The 24122-nt window shown below is 44.5% G+C and overlaps 1 protein-coding gene across 1 annotated transcript; it reads left to right on the forward strand.

Annotated features, from left to right (window-relative positions):
* The first annotated feature begins 131 nt into the window (after positions 1 to 131).
* Positions 132 to 22867, forward strand: Mlkl (mixed lineage kinase domain like pseudokinase). The gene is made up of 10 exons (XM_059262559.1): positions 132 to 562; positions 4430 to 4503; positions 6824 to 7007; positions 9931 to 10028; positions 12089 to 12224; positions 12640 to 12721; positions 17737 to 17888; positions 18728 to 18777; positions 19067 to 19207; positions 21207 to 22867. The coding sequence occupies exons 1-10, from the start codon at positions 132 to 134 to the stop codon at positions 21236 to 21238; spliced, it is 1380 nt and encodes a 459-aa protein (XP_059118542.1). The 3' UTR covers positions 21239 to 22867.
* Positions 22868 to 24122: the final 1255 nt, after the last annotated feature.

Genomic DNA, 24122 nt, shown 5'->3' on the forward strand with positions numbered 1-24122 from the left:
GATATAATATTAGCTGACCAGTATCCCCTTTCTGGCACTGAGATCATAGATACCCTCCACCCTCAATTAGGTGAGTAATAACTACATGGGTGATTGTGAGATTTCAACCAATCTATGGGTCTCTTCCAGGGATGGATAAATTGGGACAGATCATCTCCTTAGGACAGCTCATCTATACAAAGTGTGAAGAGATGAAATACTGCCGGAAACAGTGCCAGCGTCTAGGGAAACGCGTGCATGGCCTGCTCCAGCCTCTCCAGAAGCTCCAGGACCAAGGAACGAACAACCTGCCAGATGATATAATTGCTGCCCTGGGCCGTTTTGAGGCTGTCCTGAAGGAGGCCAGGAAGCAGATAGAAAAGTTCAGCAATAAGGCCAGCATTTGGAAGTTTGTAACTGCGGGCAGTGACAAGATACTCTTCCATGAAGTGAATGAGAGGCTGAGAGATGTCTGGGAGGAGCTGCTGCTGCTGCTTCATGTTGATCAATGGCACTCTGTTTCAAATGCCGGCCAAAGAGCATCCTGGCTGCAGGAAGATCAACAGGATGCAGAGGAGGATGGGTGAGTATTCCAGAGGCTGAGAAACGATAAGCTGGGTTTGGGGGATGAAGTGGAGGACCAGACGGAATCAGGGAGCATCTTAGCCTCACTTTGGTTTGTCTCAGGAGAGGAATGATGGAGGAGCTTGAACAGTGGTGTATACTTGTGACTTAGAAATCCTGCTGTATGATAGAGGCTGGTGAAATCTGGGGAAGCCTTTGTGGAGAAGAGGACATGTTATCTGCTTGTGAGTCTCCTTTGCTTCTCCGTTCACTCTTTGATGTAATATCTGGAATTCCAATTCGTATCTTACAGCCTTAGCTTCTATGAGACTCTCGCTTAAAGTGAAAATTGTCCAGTAAAAAGAATTAAATAAAGCAAACTATGGAAATGTGGATTGGGTAGAGTGTGCACAACACTGTTCTAAACCTTAGGGATACAGTGCAGAACAAAATAGACAAAAGCTCTGACCTCATGGAATGTGAAGTCTGCTGATAGGAAGCTAATTTTCTCTACACTCATGAAAACCACAAGGTAGGGTAATGATACACAAGGATTCAGAAAGAACAGACAAGACAGACGTTTGAGTGGACACCCTGACTAAGAAGAAGGAGCTAGCCATACAGAGATGAGATTGCAGGAAGGAGACCCTAACTGAACTACTGTGTTCCAAGCGTCTACTTGTGCCACATCCACTAACAAGCCATGTGGCAACGCTCCGCATGAAGACACAAGCATGTAGTTCGCCCTCTATGTTGCTATGGCTATATACGGCTACTACCTGGAAGTCAATAGCTAGAGCCAATAATTCATCCTGCCTGAGAGTCAGAAAGGAAACAAGGACTGAGTTAGGAGACCACATTAGAGGGCAAATGAGTTAACCACAGCTTGAACTAGAACGGTCCTCCTTGAACCTCACAGAGGGCCAGGCTCTGAAGAAGTGAGGCATGGACTAGGCTGGAGGTAGAAAGTAAGAGTTGAACCTAGGCCACAGAAGAGGAAAGACAAGGGAAACATGGAAACAAATACGACTTTCTTAGACTAATAATGACCCAGTGATATGAACCCCAAGCACAGTTAGCTAAAAGATAGAAGAAGTTTGTAGGAAAAGGAAAGGAAGCTGATACAAGATTAACTTTTTATCAGGCAAATTACAGGCTGATGACCACAGCCAGCCATGATGAGGCCTTTTGGTGAGAGATCACTAGGAGAGTCCCCACAATAGCATCACGTGACTTAGCCTGGCCCAGCCTGTGTGCCAAGGGGCAGAGGCATGAAGTAGGCAGGACTACAAATGTGTCCTAGAGCTGCAAGGGTGGAGGATAGCTTATTAACTCTGTCTGAGAAGGGGACACTGGGGGAATGACCTAAATTCTTTGATAGAGAAAGCACAGAAGTTAGAGGGTCTGTACCCCAATAGGAAGAGTTGGGTAGAAAGAAAGGGAACAGGGAGGTGTGCTGAGTAGTGTCAACTTGACACGACCTCCAATCATCTGGGAAGAGGGACCTTCAACTGAGAAAATGCTCCATCGTGTCAGCCTGTACGCAAGTCTGTGAGGAATTTTTTTTCATTAATGATTGAAGTGGGAGGACCCAACTCACTGTGGGCAGTGCCACCTCTGGGTTGATGGTCCTGGGTTGTACATAAAGCAAATGGAGCAATTCATGGAAAGCGTACCAGTCGGTAAGCTGCATTCCTCCATGGTCTTTGCTGCAGTTCCTGCTTCTGGGCTCCTGCCTTGAGCTCCTTGCCCTCTTCCCTGAATGAGAGATTGTAATAGGTAAGCTAAATAAATAGAGAAACCCTTTCCTCCTCAAGTTACTTCTGGTCATGGTGTGTATCACAATAACAGTGAGCAAACTAGACCAGAAGAACACGTGGACACACCTTTTAGATGCTTGAGCTCAGAGGAGTAACTGTCCTACTGCTTTGATGGGGCGGGGGGGGGGGGGGGGTGATCCATGCCCTGTTAAGTTGGCAGGAGACATCGAAGGGGGACAAGTGAGGAGAGTTTTAAGCAAATGAGTTCTTTTTTATAATAAGAGAAACCAAGACATCTGTAATCCAATTAAATACCCACCATCAATGAGAAAGAGAATCAGGGATTGGGGAGGGTGGGTGTTATGGTACTATAGAGAAGTTGACTCAGCTAGAGGACAGGATTGGCTTCCAACTTTTCTAATCATCAGAAAATGCTGGTCCAGGGTGGCAGGAACCATGTGGAAGTCATTAACCTGGAAGATAGGACTGACTTCCTGCTCTGCCCGTTACATATCTGTATGGGTGATACTTTCACATAGTACCGTATTCAAAAGATTTTTAAAAGACCCAGCATAGCTGGGTATAGAAGTATACACCTTTAATCTCAGCACTTGGGAGGCAGAGGCAGGCGGAATCTCTGTGAGTTCAAGACTGTCATGGTCTACATAATGAGTTTCAGAACAGCCAGAGCTACATAGTGAGATCCTCTCTGGGGGTAGGGGGCAGGGGTGGGTGGGGAGGCCCAGCATAAGGAGTTAATCTTCCCGTCATCCTTGACATCAGGGGACCTCTTCTACATCTCAGACACACTCTCACTTTGCACCATCTTTTTCCTGGCCCTCTGGAGATTTACATGTATGTATTCTGATTCTTCTTCTCTTCTCAATAGATAATCTTGAGTATTCTTCCAAATAAATTTCCATAGATACCTCTAGTATTCCTTGGTATATACAGACCATATATATTGAACATGTAAATTGTATCCAATTGTTCAGTTATAATTTCATAATGAGCATCTTTGCTTGTGTTTCAGAAAGTCCTAGTAGTGAAATTACATGGCAATGAATATTTTCAGTTTTGATAGATTGCTAGATTGCCCTCTACAGAGGCTATATATTTTATCAACCATGGATTTAAAAAATAAATAAATAAATAAAATAAAACCCATTGTTTTCTTTTTTTTTTTTTCCATTAGAGACTAAAGATCTCAAATCCTAGGATTCCCCAGTCCTAGGCAAACTGTGATGGTGAGAATTTACACACAATATAAATTAGGTTATGATGTAAACAAAAAGGCACTGGCCGGGACAAGAGAGATGGCTTAGTCTTTAAGGGCACTTCCTGCTCTTCCAGAGGACCCATGTTTCGATCCCAGAACCCATGTTGGGTGGTTCACAGCTGCCTGTAATACTAGTTCTAGGGGATCAAAAAACCCCTTCTGACCTACTCAGACTAAACATGGGCGGCATACAGTCACACAGACACATGCACACATATACATAAATAAAAATAATAAAACTAACAATAAATTTTCAAGCACTAGCAGTTCAGTGTTTTATAGAAGTAAGTTTATTTCTCATTCAAGCAAAGTACACAAGACCCCTCAAGATGATTCCTCCTTGGGATACTTCCCTTAGTCCAGCACTTCCCTGTCAATACAAATTTTCCACTTCCAAAGCAGCCAGGTTGGGACCTTGAACAGAATTAAAAAAAAAAAAAAAAAGCTTCACTGAAGAAGTTCCTGACAGAAGCAGCTTAAGAGAGGAAAGACTTATTCAGGTTCATAAATTCGAAGTATTTTCTAGCCATCCACAGCAAGAAAGGCATGGGGCAGTTCTACGGCAGTGTGAGTGTGTAGCTGAGGCCCTTACATCCTGGCAGAAGTAGAAAAAAGCAGGCCAGGCCAAAAGTGGGTATAATCTTCAAAGACTCACCCCCAGTGACCTACTGCTGCCAACCCAGGCTCAACCTTCTCAGGGCTCCACAGTCTTCAAAATAGTGCCACTCACTGGGGACCAAATGCTCAAAGTATGAGCTGTGAGGACATTCCAGATTAAAACTATATCTCTTTCACTTAATGTTTAGCGCCTGTATTTTTAAGCATGTGTTGCCCCTTTTTCCTGCAGAAATGAAAGTATGCGAGCTATCTTGATGCAGATGAGAATTGACGTGGAAGAAATCAAGGAAACTCTGAAACAACGTAAGTTGTCACATGCCCTGTTTCAATGAATGCTCCCAAATTAGAAGTCATCTGTTTGCTAGGAACTCCAGCCTACTCTATTCCTGCCCTTCTCCGTTTTCTCTGCTGCATAGTGCTGGAAGCAGCTCACAGGTTTGGGGATGTGGCCACAGTTAACCCAGGCTTCTCTGCATGGAGTAGCTTTGAAAGTGGCTTCTTGATCAGCAAGAAACCACAGCTAGTGCCTGTCAGAATACTAAAATAGGCCGGGCATGGTGGCACACGCCTTTAATCCCAGCACTCTGGAGGCAGAGGCATCTCTGACTTCAAGGTGAGTCTGGTCTAAAGAGCTAGTTCCAGGACAGCCAGGGCTACACAGAGAAACCCTGTCTCAAAACACAAAATAAAAAAGGATGCAAAAAATAATTATAATAATAAATAATTTCCTCCACGAGTAGCATCTACATCCAGCAAGTTTCTGTTACAGTAACATACCCAAGGTAGTAGCTTAGGAAGAGAGATAGTTTACTTAGGCTCACAGTTTTGAAGATATTCAGTCCATGATTGGTCATTAGCCCCATTATTTTTGTGTCTGTGGCAAGTCAGCTTATCAGGTAGACACGTGATGAAGCAACAAAGAGAGCAGGAGGAAGGGAGTGGGGTCCCCAACCCCCTTTAAAAGCATGCCTCCAAATACCTAAGGAGGCACCATTTGTCCCCGTCTTGAAAGTTTCCACCACCTCCCAATAGCACCATCCTGGGGACCAAAGTTTTAACACATTGGCCTTTGGGGACATTCAACATCCAAACTGTAGAGCATTAAAGCTTCAATCCACTTACTGAATGTCCAGAAGAAATTCAAATAAAGGGCTTTGGAGATGGCTCCGTGGGTAAAGGACTTGCTGCACAAACATGATGACCTGCGCTTGGATCCCCAGCATCTGCTTAAAAAAGAAAAAAAAAAACAGGCAGGGTAGCACATACCTGGGCTCTCAACACTGGGAGGTGACGACAAGAAGATCTCTGGGGCTCACTGGCCAGCCTTCGAGTCAGTCAGCAGGCTACAAATTCAGTGAGAGATCTTCTGTCAAAAATAAGGTGGATGGGAGCCGGAGAGATGGCTCAGCAATTAAAAATGCCCCCACTCTTGCAGAGGACCCAGATTCAGTGCCAGCACCCATGTGGTGGCTCACAGTCACCTGTAACTCCAGCTCCAGGGGATTTGATGACTTCTTGCCTTTTAGGCCCCTGCGTGGGTGCACATACAGACATGCAGGTACACACTCATGCACATAAAATAAAAATAAATATTAAAAAAAGGCAACGAGCAATAGAGAAAGACACTTGATTTCCGCCTCTGACCTCCACATGCTCGTGCACAGGCATGAATACCTGCACATGTACACACACTGTGTGCACATACAAATGCACACACTAGCATTTAAATAAAATTTAAGGTGCTCATGTGTTCACTCACTTATTCAATAAAACTATAAAAATTTTGCTTTGCGCCAGAGATTGTGCTCAAAGGGAGCTGACACTAGCTGCCAGAAGCGCATGCCTTAGGGATAAAGGAGAGGAAATGACCGAGGGACAGTACAAATGTGTTGTATGACATTTCTTGTGAGAGTGTATGTTCCTGTGTATGAAGGTATGTGTGTGCACATGCACGTGGAATCCAAAGGTCAAACTCAAGTATTATTCCTCCGGAACCATCTATTTTGTGTTTTGAGACAGAGTCTCTCACAGAGACCTGCAGGAGCATGGGTGAGAAGTTACTTATGGGAATATAGGTGATCTTGGGCACTTGAATGACCTAAAAGCCTCCCACAGTAGCATGAGCAAGAACTTAGGAAAGCTGAATAATTGGTCTCCTACATAAAAGGCTCCTCTCACCCAGCAACAGTTTACCCTGGAAAGACTTCTGTGAGTCCTGTAAGTTTCTTGAGCTTCCTCAGTCTTGTAAGTTTCCTATGAGCTTCATGAATTTTTGAGGAAGAAAATGTATCAATCCAGGAGGAAACAGCCGCACAACAGACAGCATTATAGTTGCTGAACTTGAATTGTGTCTCTATTTGATCTGAAATGACTAGACATGATGCCAGGTTCCTAGGGCCAAGCTGTGTGGCAATAGAAGTAAGAAGAGCCGGGCGGTGGTGGCTAGGCCTTTAATCCCAGCACTGAATCTCTGAGTTCAAGGCCAGCCTGGCTACAGAGTGAGTTCCAGGAAAGGTGCAAAGCTACACAGAGAAACCCTGTCTCGAAAAACCAAAAAACAAAGAGGCTACTTCGCTAACAACACCTTCTTAGCACACTGACTTGTTATCTCCTTCTGTCTCAGGCTCACTAAAACCCACACAGGAGATCCCACAGGAGCAAATCAAGGAGATTAAGAAGGAACATCTTGTCAGATCTCCATGGATCTTACTGAAGAAAAATAACCTGAGCACACTTTATAGAGGAGAGTACCACAGATCTCCAGTCACCATCAAAGTATTCAACAACCCCCAAGCCGGAAGTGTTGGGTGGGTAAGCTGTAGTGTATGACTCTCAGATGGTTCAACACTTATTCTCTGTAACTTCCCAAGGAGGAGAGGTATATTTTCTCCGTTATTAAATGGGGGAATCAGGCTCTAAAGGGTTAAATGACTTAATCTGTATTATTAAGAAACAGAGGTTATTGGACTGGAAAATTGGCTCAATATAGGGTTTGTTGCTGTTACAGGGGACCCAGGCTCAGTTCTCAGCACCAACATCACAGCTCACAAACATCTGTACCTGCAGTTCCAGGGGATCTGACATCCTCTTTAGCCCACAGGTGCCAGGCACACATATGGTACACAGACATACATGCAGGCAAAACACTCATGCACACAAAAGAAAAAGAAATAGGCTAACATTGAATTCAACTCTCTTCCTCAACTCTAGAACTTTCTCCCTTTTACTCACAGCTTTATATATCTTTCAGAATTTATACTCTTTTCTGGACATAGTGGTGCCATGCCTTTAATCACAGCACTTATGAGACAAAGGCAGGCAATCTCTAAGTTCAAGGCCAGCCTGGTCTATATAGTGAGTTCCAGGCTAGCCAGGGCTACATAGAGATCTTGTCTCAAGACAATAACAGAATTTATAACCTTGTAATCCTGTTTGTCAATTCTTCATCCCCTCCACATATAATTCTCTTTTTGGTGTGGTGCTGGGAATCCCACACACAATAATTCTAGTGTTTTATTCTTGTGTTTTCCCATAAAATATACTCTGCTGTTACTGTGTTATACAGTTTTAATGTTTCACAGGTGACAAAGTGGCATGTCTATTGGCTACTTAACCTCACTTTCTTGATTCAGCATCATGGAACATGGAGTCCTTTTATTGGAAGAAAATCCAGTGAATCATTTGGTATCTCAGTCCATATTTCACCTATTTCCCATGATGTAAACCATCTGCTTCCAGCTGGAAATAATGCCACCATACATAGCCCTTAATGAATCTGTATGGCAATTTTGAGGTACCAGAAATCGAACCCTGAACTTTACACATGGAGGCAAACACTGCCACTGAGCTACACCCCCAACACTTGTACAAGAATTTCTTTGGACTGTAACTCCCAGATAGGAACTGTTGGCTCATAGGCTCCACATATATAAATTGGCTAAGTACTACCAGAAGCTCTTAGAATATACCTACCTTCCACCTGCAGTGCCTGAGATGCCTGTATTTCATACACTGACTGATCCCTGGTGTCTCTAAGTGTGTTTTATCTTTGTAAAGTGAGATCAGATCTGAAAGCATTTCTCCATTTACTAATAAATTTGATCATTTATTTATATGTGCTTAGCCATTGCAGTTTTAAAATTTTTATTTGTTTACAAAGAATTTGGGCCGGGCATGGTTGCCGTAGGCTTTTAATCCCAGCACTTGGGAAGCAGAGGCAGGCGGATCTCTGTGGGTTCAAGGCCAGCCTGGTCTATAACGTGAGTTCCAGAGCAGCCGGGTCTACACAGAGAAACCCTTTCTCAAAAGAAAAGAATTTGGTTTCATTGTGACATTTTATTTTTACTATGTATGTGTGTGAGTAAGTACATCTGAGTGAAGGTGCCCACGAAGGCCGGAGGCATCATATCCCCTGGAGCTGCAGTGACAGGCAATTGTGAGGCACCCGACGTGGGTGCTGGGAACCAAACTCAGGTCCTCTGCAGGGGCGTAGGCACACTCTTCACTGAGCATCTCTCCATCCACTCATCACGGCATTTTCAAATACCATTTGGTTTTCCCTATCTCGGCTCCCTCTCTTGAGCCCTCCTCCTCCAGTAGCCTCCCTTTCCATTGTCACGTCATGTGACCTTTCGCCCCTCCCCTCTTCTCTCAGCACTCTGTTCCCTTCTTGTGATCGCCTCTCCAGTTTCATTGTCTATAGCCTTTCTCACAACCCCTTATGTACATACATACAAACATTAGGAGTTAGGATCTGCATATGACAGAGAACATGGGATTTTTGTCTCCCTGTGTCTTCCCACAGAGGTAAGTGCACACCATGCTGCACCACTCACAACAGCTGTTTGGCTTCCTTTTCTGTAAATCACCCATTCATATCTTCTGCCCTCTCTTCGGTCACATTTGCAATTTCTGTGGGTTTTTTTCTTATTAAATTTTTATTGTTATTTTATGTGTATGGACAATTTTCCTACATGTGTGTCTGTGTGCCACTTGCATGCCTGGTGTCTGTCTGCAAAGGCCAGAAGAAGGTATTGAATCCCCTAGAGCTAGAGTTGTAGATGGTAGTGAGCCATCCTGTGAATGCTGGGAATTGAACCTGGGTCCTCTGGAAGAGCAGCCAGTGCTCTTAACCTCTGAGCCATTTCTCCAGCCTCCAGTTTTATTTTATTTTTTAAGTTTAGGCTTTAATCCTCCTGGAATCAGTCTTTATATGTGATATTATGCAGGGTCTAGTTTTGCTTTTATCCACAGAGTAAGTCAGTCTTCTCTATATTACCTATTAAATAACCCATCTTTTCCCCCACTGATGGGCAGCACCACACTTATTGTATAAACGTCTGTCTAGTTTCTATGTTGCTGATCTGTCCCATGGGTCAATTTATCTGTCTTTGGATCAGTGAACATACTGATTGGGCCTTTCGTGGGGGGTGGGGAGTGGGGGGGTCTGTTATTGTTATTATTATTTGTTTATTTGTTTGCTTTATTTATTTTTATACTATTGTAAAAGATTCTCTTAATTTTGTTTTCAGACTTTTCATTGCTAGCACATTGAAATACAGTCAATTTCTATATGCTTTGGTCCTGCTCTGCCTGCCTGACAGATCTTGGGCAAATGCCATTTTTCTCTTGGAGCCTCACACTTGGTGTGAATGAGCCCCTGCTATACTATGTACATTCTTTGAGGGACCTTCAGAGTCCAAATGCTAATTTCTCCTTTCACTCTCCTAGAATAGTGAGGCACACTTTCAATAATGAGATCAGAACCATGAAGAAATTTGATTCCCCCAACATCTTGCGTATATTTGGGATTTGCATTGATGAAGCAGGTAAGGAGGCTTCTGGGATTGGTCAGGCTTTTGACTGCCTAGAAGATGCTGTCCGTCTTTTGATGTGTTGCTTTTTTATTTTTATTTTTATTTTTTGAGCTTTGAAGAGAAGTTAATTATAGATTCACAGATGAGCACTTCAGAGGTTAGAAAGAGAGTTGTGCGGTTCGAGTTAGGCATGGAGGTCAGCCACATGGTGGACAAACAGCCATATGGTGGGGAGGAGAACTTTAGAGACAGTAAAAAGGCTCAAGTGCCAGAGGAAGCGTACTTAAGCTCCAGCCAGCATCCTAAAGAAAGACAAAAGAGAAGGAAAAAAAACTTACATCTTTAGGAGTCAGGTTAGAAAGGTGGGCAGGCCCCGCAGAGCCTTGTAGTAGCATAGCATTGTGTTACATCCTTTTTTTGGGGGGGGGGGTTGTTGTTGTTTTTTTGAGACAGGGTTTCTCTGTGTAGCTTTGTGCCTTTTCCTGGAACTCACTCTGTAGCCCAGGCTGGCCTCGAACTCAGAGATTTACCTGCCTCTGCCTCCTGAGTGCTGGGATTAAAGGCGTGCACCACCACCGCCCGGCTATGTTACATTCTTAAGAACAGTTCATGGGGTAGTAGTGAGGGACTAAGAGTTAGACAGACTCTCGGATAGGTAGACAGACAAGGGAGACGGGCCATGACTAGGTCAAAGATGACGGACTTCTAAGATGGCCAGCTCCTTCCTCACTCTCCTGGCCTGAGACAAAAGCCTAAAACAAAGGCTTGGCAGGCTTTTTTCTCCTACCAGTAGGACACATGCTCACTCATGCTACACCTCCCCAAACCCTGGTTTACACAACAGTTGTGGGCCAATCCTGTCTTTGTTCAAACTGACCAACCCCAAATTAGGAGAGGAATACCCTTCAAAGACATTAAAAACCAGCCCTGGAGAAGGGACTGGATTCTCAGACTCCCAAGTTCCCTCTCTGATTTGCAGAAGGTCTTTCTGTATGCTTGCTCTCTCTCTGTGTGTGTGTGTGTGTGTGTGTGTGTGTGTGTGTGTGTGTGTATTTGTGCACGCTTGCACACGTGTGCGCATGCACGCTACCTCACTCCTAACAAAAGCCTTTCCTCACTGGCTGATTCTGTCTACTGTGTTTGAGATTTTCCCACAATGTGCCTGTCTCACTCAAGACTTTTCCTGCCCTTTAATTCTCTAACTGACAGAGAAAATAAACCCCATCAAGACCCCTCGATGGGAACAGTGAAGTTATTACCAATGTTTATTATTTTCTGTGTTTCGAGATATAAGTTCCCATCTTCTTTGAACTAATGGAGCTGTGCCTCCCACTACCCATCCATTGAGAATCCAGGGGTTGCTTATTGAGATGCTAGCCTGAGTCAAGGGTATGTTTTGTTTGCTTTCTTTTCTTTTCTTTTTTCTTTTTTGTTTGTTTACTGTTTGTAGACAAGTTCTAAATAAGTAGCACTGGCTGGCCTGGGACTTGCTCTGTAGACCAGGCTGACCTTGAACTCACAGAGATCTGCCTGCCGCTGCCTCCTGAGTGATCAATACAGTGGTACACCACATCCAGCCCCTTATTTTTCTTCTAATGTGACTTTAATTTTTTCTTATCCTTTAGCAAAAAACAAGTGTTAATGTGGCTACATTTTCTCTCACAGTATGGACTTCCCTGCTGATCATTTTTGCTGTTGTTGCCTAGAAAGAGGACAAAACATCTCCCCTTCTGGAAATTACTCTACAGCCTAAGTCCAACCTAATCTGAATGTATGCAAAAGGGACTGGTGGGGAGAGTTCAGGCTAGAAGTCAAGGTCCCAGGTCAGAGGCTAGAAACAAAAGAAATAACACATCCAAGGTGAATAAGTCACCTCAGCCACCACCTAAGAGAATAAGTGTCACTAAGGTCCCCTTCAGGTGAGACTTTGTACTTTAAAATTAGGTTGGTCTTACACTGGGGAAGAAATGGGGCTCACTTCAGAGCAGAATGTATCTCTATAGGGAGAAGCTGAGAAGGGATTTGTGGCTGTGGGAGTCCTGATCTTCATGGTGTCTGCTTTTTTTCCATAGTGAAGCCCCCTGAATTCTCCATTGTCATGGAGTACTGTGAGCTTGGAACCCTGAGGGAACTGCTGGATAAAGAAAAGGACCTCACAATGAGTGTGCGCATCCTCCTAGTCCTGGGAGCAGCCAAAGGCTTGTACAGGTAGCGGAAGGGTTAAACGGGTACCACAAAGAACCGGAGGCATCTAGCCAGGCAGTGGTGCTGCACACCTTTAATCCCAGCATCCAGAAGGCAGAGGCAGACAGGCAGATCTCTGTGAACCCCAGACAGCCAGGGCTACACAGAGAAATCCTGTCTTGAAGAAAAAAGTACGTGAAGAGTCTGCCCACACTACTGATGATCTCAGAGGTGGTGGAAGAACGGGCCGGAAGCCCCGAATAGTTTCTCTTCTTCCCACGGTTTCACTACAGACTCTGATTCTGGGCAGGTGCATTTTTCTAGGTTGTCCACAGATAGCTGCCCACATGGAAGGCAGGGTACTAGTCAGCCTCATTTATCCCATTAAACACTGTTTATGTCAAGATTATTAATATACCCTACCTTTGGTTGCCATCAGGCTACACCACTCAGAAACACCCCAACTGCACAGAAACATCAACAGCTCCAGCTTCCTGGTAACTGGAGGCTACGACGTAAAGGTGAGCACATCCTCCAAGGGCTCCTTGGGTTGGTCGGAGCTAGCAATGGTTTGCTGCTAGAAGAGAGTTTTGCAGAAAGGCTGTGCCTTCTTCTCTCTCTCCTAGATTTCAGAACTGAGTGCACCTCTTCTCCTGTTTGTACAGCTTTCTGGGTGCCCAGCACAGAGCAGACTTAGCCCTTGCTAAGTCTCCGACTCCAATGTGCTGATCTTCCTACCATCCCGCAGAGCAGGGATGAGCTAAGAGCCATATCTCTTAGACACTTAGACACCACTTCTACATCACTGCAATACCTACCAGGGGGACTTCTTAAGTTCAACTAGGCATTCAGATTCAGAGGATTGTCCTGGGGCCACACTTGTCATTGGAGGTCACTTACAAGAATCTCACAGGGAGCACACCTTGATAGCAGTATCAAAACCCCTTCTCTCCAGTGGGAGTCCTCACATTCATCCAGGAGATACTGGCTTTGCTCCTACCAGTTGCTAAAGAAAGAGGCTCCCATTAGGTGGGTATGGAGCCATCCGGATTTAGAAGTCTCATGACCTGTAAGAGTCAATGTCTCTTATAGCTCTACAGACATACCTTCCACTGGCCCTGCAAGGCATGAGCCAGTTCCCATGTATAATGGTTGCTACAAAGTACCTATTAGGTATTTATGATCCCCCAACTCCCTACCCCAAAGCAATTTGTATATCACCAATCATTTTTATAATTAGGTTACTAAGAAGCATGTGATAGTCAACCTGTATCAGTTTTTTAGGGGAACAGAGCCAAAGGTTAGCTGAAAATCTACCATAACTACCATAACTTGTTTCATTTGCTCAGAGGAAGAAAGGGGTTTGCTAACTCATTGTCCAAAACCCTAAAATTGTAAAAGGGTATTTTATTTGTCATCCATAGATACTTCTCTCTCTCTCTTTTTAATTTTTAAAGATGGAAACAGAGCTGGGCGGTGGTGGCACACGCCTTTAATCCCAGCACTCAGGAGGCAGAACCAGGCGGATCTCTGTAAGTTCGAGGCCAGCCTGGGCTACAGAGTGAGTTCCAGGAAAGGTACAAAGCTACACAGAGAAACCCAGTCTCGAAGGAAAAAAAAAAAAAAAAAAAGATGGAAAGAGAAATACAAGTAAAACTGAAGCTTCTTAAAGTACCATATGATCATGCCCATCTTATATCATTCCTCAAACTTTACTTCAGACTCCCACTGGCCTTGAGTTTCAGAGCTGGGTCCCAGAAATCATCCCTGTTGGTGACCCTTTTTTCCAAGGGGATATCTACAGAGTACCCTGGGCATGAGGTGATTGCAATCATAGACTTCACAAAAGACTTAATCTGACCTCTTGGCGGTTTTCCTCTTGCCCACAGCTGTCAATTCCAGCCACCAGAACATGGCTGGGGGGGGGGGGAGGCTGAGGTGCCATCATCAACATTCTTTGCTATGACAGCTTTATTTCCAGATTAGCATCCAGCCAGGATCAATACCACTTTGCCGAGTTTTCTGAGCTTGCCCCTTGTTTTAGTTAGGGTTTCTATTGCTGTGAAGAGACACCATGACCACAGCAACGCTTCTAAAGGAAAACATTTAATTAGGTGGTTTACAATTCAGAGGTGCAGTCCATTATCATCATAGTGAGTCATGGCTGTGTGCAGGCAGACATGGTGCTGGAGAGTGGCTGAGAGTGCTGCATCTTGCAGGCAACAGGAAATGAACTGAGACACTGGCTGTGCCTTGAGCATATATGAGACCTCAGAGCCTGCCTCCTCCAATAAGACCACACCTACTCCAACAAGGCCACACCTCCTAATAGTGCCATTCCCTTTGGGGACCATTTTCTTTCAAACCACCACATTCCACTCCCTGACCCCCAAAGGCTTATAGCCATATCATAATGCAAAAATACATTAAGTCCAATTTCAAAAGACAATTTCATTGTCTATCACAGTCTCAACAATGTTTAAAAGACCAAAGTTCAAAGTCTCTCCTGAGATTCATGCAATCTCTTAACTGTAATCCCATGTAAAGTCAAAATCAAAAAACAGATCACATATTTCCGACATATAATGGCAGAGGATATGTATTACCATTCTAAAACATAGGGAAGGGAGCATAGTAGGGAAATACTGAACCAAAGCAAGACCAAAAACCAGCTGGGCAAACTCCAAACTCTTCGTCTCCATGTCTGATGTCAAAGCAGTCTTCAGATCTCCAACTTCTTTCAACTTTGTTGAGTGAAACACACTTCTTTCTCTTTGGTTGGTTCTGTCCCCTGTTAGTATTCCCTGCTGATGCTCTGGCATCTCCAACATAATGGAGTCTCCAAGGTAATCCAGGCTTCAACTTCATAGCTTCATGTAATGGCCTCTCCAGGCCTCCATTTAGGGACACCCCTAACACATACCTGGCCTCAGCAGCTTTCCTTAGTCACAGAGGCAGATTTCATAGCCCCTTTCTTCTATCCTTAACTCCAGAACCACATGGCTGAAGCTGCCAAGTTCTGCTGCTTTCTGGGGCTAGAACATTCAATTACATCTTCACTAGCTTTCTGATTTCCATGGTTTTCTTCACTGCCTAACCTTGGCTGTTTTGGAACTTGCTCTGTAGACCAGGCTGGCCTCAGACTCAGAGGTCCATCAGCCTCAGCTTCTGGAGTGCTAGGATTAAAGGTGTGCACCAACAGAGCCAGCTCTAAGATGTTCTTTAATTCCTTTTCACAAGTTGGAAACTTAGCTGGGTGGGATCTTTCCCACCACCCAGCTCCCAAATAAATCACACACGGAGGCTTATTCTTAATTATAAATGCCTAGCCTTAGCTTGGCTTGTTTCTTGCCAGCTTTTCTTAAATTATTCCATCTACCTTTTGCCTCTGGGCTTTTTCTTTTTCTTACTTCTGTATATCTTACTTTCACTCTTACTCTGAGGCTGGCAGGGTGGCTGGGTGGCTGGCCCCTTGAGTCCTCCTCCTTCTCTCACTCCTTGATCTCTGTTCTTTTCTCCCAGATTTCTTCTATTTATTCTCTCTGCCTGCCAGCCCCACCTATCCTTTCTCCTGACTTGCTATTGGCTGTCCAGCTCTTTATTAGACCATCAGGTGTTTTAGAAAGGCACAGTAACACAGCTTCACAGAGTTAAACAAATGCAGCATAAACAAAAGTAACATACCTTAAAATAATATTCTACAACACCACTCTCTTTATTCCATTTCTTAATCTCTTTATCTCCTTGAACATAGACTTAGCTCCATTCCACTGCCTGGTGCTCCTTTTCTTCTCAAATTTTACATTTTGTAATTATCCTGCTCAGCTTTCTCCTTTTCATTATAAATCTGTATAAGAGTGACCAGTAATAACCATACAACAGAGTCAATACTAGGCTGTTTTGAGATTTCCTCTGCCAACAGAATTAATCCAAATCTCTTCTCTTTAGCTTCAGGCAGACTCTTCAGACAAGAGCAAAAAGGAGCCACATTCTTCATCAAAATATCAAAAGAACAATCTCTAGGCCACATATTAATATTATTTTCCTCTGAAACCTCTTGACCCAGACCCCCACAGTTTAAATCATTCTCAGCACCACTGTCTTCCATGCTCCTACTAGCATGGCCCATTAAGCAGTGCTTAAAGCATTCCACTGCTTTCCTAACCCAAACTCCCAAAGTCCAGATTCCTCCAAACAAAAACATGGTCCAGACTTTCACAGAAATACCCCAGTCCCTGGTACCAACTTCTGTCTTAGTTGGGCTTTCTATTGCTGTGAAGAGACACCATGACCACAGCAATGCTTCTAAAGGAAAACATTTAATTAGGTGGTTTACAGTTCAGAAGTTCAGTCCATTATCATGGTGGGACTTCACAGTGTGCAGGTAGATATGGTACTGGAGAGGTAGCTGAGAGTTCTACATCTTGTAGACAACAGGAAATGAACTGAGACACTGGGTGTGGCTTAGCATATATAAGACCTCAAAGCCCACCCCCACAGTGACACACCTCCTCCAACAAGACATCTCCTACTCCAACAAGGCCACACCTCCTAATAGTGCCACTACCTTTGGGGGCCATTTTCTTTCAAACCACCACACCCATTTCAGCAGCATCAACAGGCTCCCAGCAGACAGGTGCACAGATATTGTTCTTTCTTCCAGCCTCACGTAGAGAGAGCCTTTCTGCCTTTCAGATGCCTTCCCCACCTAAGTGTCTTCTATTGTTTTGTTTTTGAGACAGGGTCTCACTATGTAGCTCTGGCTGTCCTGGAACTTGCTACGTAGACCAGGCTAGTCTCGAACTCACAGAGGTTCGCCTGCCTCTGCCTCCTGAGTGCTACAGTTAAAGGCGCGTGGAACCACACCTTGTGCCATCCGTATGTCTCAACCTTTTCTTGACCTCACCCTTAGATTTGGGTACCTAGCTGACTTTGTCAGCCTATTCTCCTTCTGCACATTGATGATGCTAATATCAGCTCCGCAGGGAGCAAGAGCATGTGTTCCCTTTAGTCATGCCATGGCATCTTTAGACTGTTCAGGGTTGACAAGAATAATTCATACTTGTCATGTAAAACCCAAGGAACACCATGCAAGGACAGACAGAACAAAGGAGTTTCCTCATGTCACTTTGCGTCTGCTCCTGGGGAAAATCAAACCGCATTGTAGCTCTGTGCCCCCTCTCCACCCTTACTGATTGGACTTGAGTCTTTCACCATGAAGGCCCTACATCTAATACAGTATAACTAATGGTAGTAATAAGTAAATTTAGTCAGTAAACTTACCATACAGGGGCCTTAGAGTGATTGTTTCAGATAATCTTCCCTACCACCATCCCCATTCTATTGAGAAGAGCTGTCATAGTGTTTCTCTTGATTGGCACAAAATGACAAAGTGAACCTACAATGTCAAGCATAGTCTGAAGGCAACACTGGAAATAAATCCCCAAGGGAAAAGGCCACCCCAACTCCACCTTCTCCCCCTCCACCCCGGAGCTTGCTCTTTCAATGTCTACCTCTAACTCATCTTTCTGTCTAGCTTGCAGGATTTGAATTAAGTGAAACACGGGCTTCTATCAGTCGGGGGACAAAAACCACTAAAGCAGAGAAAGTCAGTTCAACAGCGTATGTCTCACCTCAGAGACTGAAAAATGTGTATTGTGTATACGACAGAGAAGCTGAAATATATAGGTATGTGCATGTTCTTGTACAGATTCTAACTCAAGGCAGAGAGGTCAGGACAGTCCTGGGTGAACTCCTCCTCTGAGGACCATCTTTTTTTTTTTTTTTTCTGGAGCTGAGGACCAAACCCATGGTCTTGTGCTTGCCTAGTGGCCTTGTGCTTGCTAGGCAAGCGCTCTACCACTGAGCTAAATCCCCAACCCGAGGACCATCTTAATTCTATTGAACAGGGGGTAGGAGTGCAGGTCAGCTTTGATCTAGCACTGAGTGTGGTGGGGTGTTGCCTGGGGTCGGGTAGTAACCAGAAAATTCAGAGTTTTCTGAAATGGCTGAAGGGGTATGGGAAAAGAAATGTGTTACGTGCTTAGTTTCTTAGTTTTATTTTTAAATTTTTAAAAGATTTATTTTTATTTTATGTGTATGAGTGTTGTGCCTGTATGTATATGTACCGTGTGCATATGCAGTGCCCACAGAGGCTGGAAAAGGGCATCTGATCCCCTGGAACTGGAATTACAGATAGCTGTGAATTACCATTGGGTGCTAGGAGCAGAACCCAGGTCAGCAAATGCCTCTGCCGTCTGTTCAGCCCACTCTTTCCTTTTTTATTTTTTAATGTGTGTGTGTGTGTGTGTGTGTGTGTGTGTGTGTGTGTGTGTGTGTGTGTGATGTATGGAAGGGTGGCTTGCACATGCCATGGCACATGTATGAAGTCCAGAGAACAACTTTTTGCGACATTTCTCTCCTTCCGCCTCTGCGTGGTTTCTGGAGATCAGATTCAACAGGGCATGGCGCCGCAAGGTCTTTGCCCACTCAGTCAGCCACCTGACAAGCCTTTGGTTTTCTTTTAGCTTTGGAATCGTGCTCTGGGAAATTGTCACTGGAAAGGTCCCGTTTGAAGGTAAGGACCATGAAGGCTGGCTCTGCTGGGGTTGTGGTTGGGTCCTGTTTTGAGAGACCAGAAAACCCCCATTAGTGCTGCCATAGCCCCCGGTTCGCTGATGCAGGAATTACCCGAACTGCTTAGTAGAGTGATTAGAGGCTCTTATGTTTCTTCATTTGTTTCTTTCTTTCTTTTATTTTTTTTCTCTGTGTTTGAAGTCCCTCATTCTAATCCTAGCTATCAATATCCAGAGAGAAGTACGTGAGTGAAAAACCTTAAGCTTCCCATCCTATCTTTCCCATGGCAGGCTGTGATTCTAAGAAGATCTACGAGCTGGTAGCTGAGGGTCAGAAGCAGGAGCCAGTGGGTGAAGATTGCCCCAAGCTATTGCAGGAGATCATTGATGAGTGTCGGGCCCATGAGCCCTCCCAACGGCCCTCTGTGGATGGTAGGATTCTTACTGGCATAAAGAATGCAAGCCGCGCCGGGCGGTGGTGGCACTCGCCTTTCATCCCAGCACTTGGGAGGCAGAGGCAGGCGGATTTCTGTGAGTTCGAGGCCAGCCTGGTATAGAGAGCGAGTTGCAGGAAAGACGCGAAGCTACACAGAGAAACCCTGTCTGGAAAAACAAACAAACAAACAAAAATCCACACGTTTATTTCACAATTGTGAAAGGTTTTTTTTGTTTTGTTTTGTTTTGTTTTGTTTTAAAAAAAGCTCTAACAAAGAAGTTCACACCCGGGGTAATTCTGCCTTCAGGGGGCATTTAATAATATCTGAAAACATTTTTGGTTGTTGCAATTCAGGGGAAGGGGAGGCAGGGTGTGTGTTCTTGGTATCTAATGGAAAGAGGCTGGAATGCTATTAGATTCATAGGACAGGGCTCGAGGTGTAGCTTGATGGTACTGTGCTTGCCTAGCACGTGGGAGCCTGGGTTCACAGCCCCCAGCACCACACACACAAAAGCTTAACACGGAGCCCTCAAATGTATATGGCATCCCTCCACAACTAAGAACGATACAGTCCAGATGTTCCCCAATGCAGGGCTGCAGAGACCAGAAGCGGGTTACCTTTCTCCAGTGTGTTTCTTTCCTCCCTCCCTCCCTCTCCTTCTTTATTCATTCCTTTCTGCTTCCCTTCCTCCCTCCCTTCGTTCCTTCTTTTTTCAGCATCCTTGGGATTATTTCTTTGACTAGGACTATTTTTTAAGGTTTTGTTGTTGTTGTTGTTGTTTTGAGACAGGATCTCCCTGTGCAGCTCTAGCTGTCCTGGAACTCACTATGTAGACCAGGCTGGCCTGAAACTTACAGAGATCCATCTGCCTCTGCCTCCCAAGTGCTGGAATTAAAGGCGTGCGCCACCATGCCTGGCTTATTTGTGTGTGTGTGTGTGTGTGTGTGTGTGTGTGTGTGTGTGTGTGTTTAAGAGAGAGAGAGAGACAGAGACAGAGAGACAGAGACAGAGACAGAGACAGGGAGAGAGAGAGAGAGAGAGAGAGAGAGAGAGAGACAGAGAGAGAGAGAGAGAGACAGAGAGAGAGAGAGAGAGAGAGAGAGAGAGAGAGAGAGAGAGAGAGAGAGAGAGAGGTGTCCTGAAGAGGGCATCCGTTGTCTTCTGTCCTCCACCTGTTGAGGGCTGCGCTGATCCATGGCTTTCCCTGAGGCCCTGATGTGTGGAGAAGGAAGACAGTTCCTTTTCTAAAACCAGGAATGTGCTTGATAGAGTGGGTAATGGCCTGTGGCCTGGGTTTTGGCAGAGCTGAGGTTTCAGGTTCTAAGACCCCAACTCTTCCCAAGCGGCTGTGTCCTTGACCTGTAACGGTCTTGAGGTAGCCCCTTGTGCAAGACGGTTTGTTCAGCTTCTTGTTGACTTTATCTCGTTGTATGATAGTTTCTGCTGACTCTGTCCCATGTCTCCCCTGGAAATAACAAATAAGATGCTGTACTGCTTAATAAGCTTACTTGGCATAAGACATAGCTTATGCAAGACCTCCCATTCCCAAACTTCCATATCTTCTCTCTCTCTTCTATTCTCTTTATCATCTGATCTCCTGGTCCTCTCTCTCAGGACCCTGTCACTGAAGAATGACCTGCTGGTCCAGGTCATCTACTTTTTCTTTTTGAGGCAGGGTCTGTTCTTGAACCTAGGGGCTTCATTTTCTCAGCTGGACTGGAAGCCATCAAGCCCCAGTAATCCTTTTGTCTGTAACCCCCCTCAGAGTTGGGGTTACAAGTGTGCCATGATGATAGGCATGCACCACCATGCCTCGTCTGGGATTTGGGTTTTCCTAGGTGGCATTTTAGAGGCATGTGTGCAGATGGTTTAGGTAGCAGCCAGACGAGGCAAACACAGTTTCTGTTGTTGTGTGTTGTCTGCTGTAAATACATGTTTATGTTTCTAGCTTGGATGTCAGTAACCCGCCCTTGTCTCTGTTCATTCATTCATAGGAATCTTAGAGAGACTGTCTGCAATTAACTGAAGTTATGTATTCAAACCTAAACTGAAGATCCCCTGGACAAGAAGCTGGAAGAGGCACAAATTGGACATTTGTCCTTCATATCTGCTAGTATCAAGTTTTGCTGGGTGCAAAATTCTTTTTTCTTTTCAATGGGGTATCACCATGGAGCCCTGTCTATCTTGGAACTTGCTGTACAAAACTGGCTGGGCTCAGCCGGGCGGTGGTAGCGCATGCCTTTAGTCCCAGCACTCGGGAGGCAGAGCCAGGAGGATCTCTGTGAGTTCGAGGCCAGCCTGGTCTACAGAGCAAGATCCAGGACAGGCACCAAAACTACACAGAGAAAACCTGTCTCAGAAAACAAAAAACAAAAAACAAAACAAAAAAAAAAAACAGGCTGGGCTCGAACTCAAAAAAATCTTCCAGGTTCACCTCCCAAATGCTGGGATTAAAGACATGGGCCACCACATGTGGCAAAGTTCTTATTTATTACAAATAGAAAACAATTCCATGGGGCTGGAGAGATAGCTCAGCAGTTAAGAGCACTGGCTGCTCTTCCAGAGGGCCCGGGTTCAATCGCCAGCACCCACATGGCAGCTCATAACTGTTTTTAACTCCTGTTCCAGGGAATCTAATGTCTCATACAAATATACATTTAGGTAAAACACCAATGCACATAAAATAAAAATAAATACATTATTCAAAAAAAGATTAGAAAGAGAGAAAACAATTCCAGCCCAAAGTGGTGGTGCATGCCTTCAGTCCCAGCACTTGGGAAGCAGAGGCAGGTGGATTTCTGTTTAAGGCCAGCCTGGTCTACAGAGCAAGTTCCAGGACAACTAGGACTACACAGAGAGAGACCTGCCTCAAAAAACAAGCAAAACAAAACAAAAACAATCCCAGCCATAAAGAACTCCCAATATTTCCAAAAATACATTTCTAATATTAACTGCAGATTATTTACAGAAGTTGGCAAATGGTTTTATGTTCATACCTCTTTTCATGATTTGATGGATCCTATTAAGAAATGACCTCTATTTCCCCAGCATTTGAATCTGAGTTGGCTAATAGTTTGATTATGTCAACAGAATGAAGAAGAAGTAACAGTGGACCGCTTCCAAGTCTAGGCTTCAAGAGGCTTTAAAATGTTCACTCTTGAAACAGTACCCATCCATGAGCAAGGGTAGTAGGCTTGCTGGAAGTTGAGGAACTACAGAGTAGAGGCAAATGGTCCCATAGAGTTCACGCTAAGCCAGCCGGCCTGGCAATTGTCCCAGTTGCGTGAGTAAGCCCAGTTCAGACCAAAGAACTACCCAACTGAGCCCATCCCATTGCCAATTTACAAAAACATGAGCGAAATAAATATATTCCTGTCTTAAGTCACTAAGTTTTGGGGTGTTTGTTACATATTAGTAGTAATAGTAAATGCCACACAGCTCTTCCCTTTGCTCAACTAAGTACAAAACTTGTGGTTTGGATAATGCCCATGGCCTGACCTCTGACCATGTCTGAGTTTCTACATCAGGTCCCAAATGTTAGGGTTCTGTATATGCGCAGCTCTGGGTCTTGTCTGTCACCTTAGGTCATCAGCGGGCGACTGCGTCCCAGCCTTAAAGACGGACGTGCACCCCCACACTCTCTCTCTGTGCCTCCCCTTCCCATGTTTCCTCTCTGCCCCCGCTATGTTCCCTCCACCAGGCCTGGCTTCTACATCCTATCCCCTCTTCTTTCTAATAAAGCCCATTCTAACTCTGGTAGCCATGGCTCGTGACCCTTCCGCCGACCAACCAGTGCGGTTTATCCTTTGACCAAAGATCTCCAAATTGTTGTGATCTAGGGACCAGTGATGTTGTTCAGTTGGAAGAGTACTTGTACAAAGCTCTATGTTTGATACCCAAAAATCCACTTAGTGGGGAGTAGGTAGAGGCAGAAAGATTAAAAGTTCAGTCATCACTGGGTGGTGGTGGTACACTTGGGAGGTAGAAGCAAGTGGATCTCTGTGAGTTCAAAGCCAGTGCCTAGTTTACCTGGTCTACAGAGAGAGTTCTGTACTTCTGTCTTCTACAGATGACAGCAAAGAAACCTTATCTTGAAAAAAAAAGTTCAATCATCTTCAATCAATACTGAGTTTGAAGTCATCCTGGGCTACATGAAACCATATCTCAAAAAAAAAAAATGGTGATCATATACTGAACCAAAGTTTATTTACTTGCCACTAGAAAAGACCAGAGACCTGAGAACAAGTTATGGTTGCAAGGAAAAATGGATTATTTGGAAATCTAGCAAACCAAAGAAGATGAAAGGCTCTCACCTACAAATGTATTCTTAGGGGACTAGAGTGTGAGGACAGGCTTTTTAAGGAGGAAGAGGAGCAGCAGAGGGGTGGTGGGCAGGAAAAAAAATGAGAATCAGAGTTCTAGGTACCACTCAGTGGTACTGGATGTTGTTTTAGTTGCTTTTATCTTGATGTCTTTAGCCTTGAAGAGGAGGAGAAAGATTAGATACATTTACATGGAATCGTCCTTCTATTATAATTCCAGGTAGAACATTTTTCAGATGCTGTACAACTCTACAGTGCAGAACTGAGCCAATGTCTGACCTGAAGGCTAAAGTAGCAAATAAGACAGGATATTTACTATGACTGCAGAGTGGCCTGACCTGAAGGTTAATAAGACAGGATATTATACTATGACTGCAGAGTGGCCTGACCTGAAGGTTAATAAGACAGGATATTATACTATGAGTGCTGAGTGGCCAAACTTGATCATCATGTTTGAACCTCCCATCTGACGTCTGAAGGCACAAGGGTCAATGCTTTCATTGAAGTGTTGTGCCTGTGTGGCAAGACCACCACAGAGCCAATATCCAATGCAAAACACACAGGGGTTTATTGATAACAAACAAGCCT

This window comes from Peromyscus eremicus, chromosome 5, assembly GCF_949786415.1.
Source record: "Peromyscus eremicus chromosome 5, PerEre_H2_v1, whole genome shotgun sequence".
NCBI lineage: Eukaryota > Metazoa > Chordata > Mammalia > Rodentia > Cricetidae > Peromyscus > Peromyscus eremicus.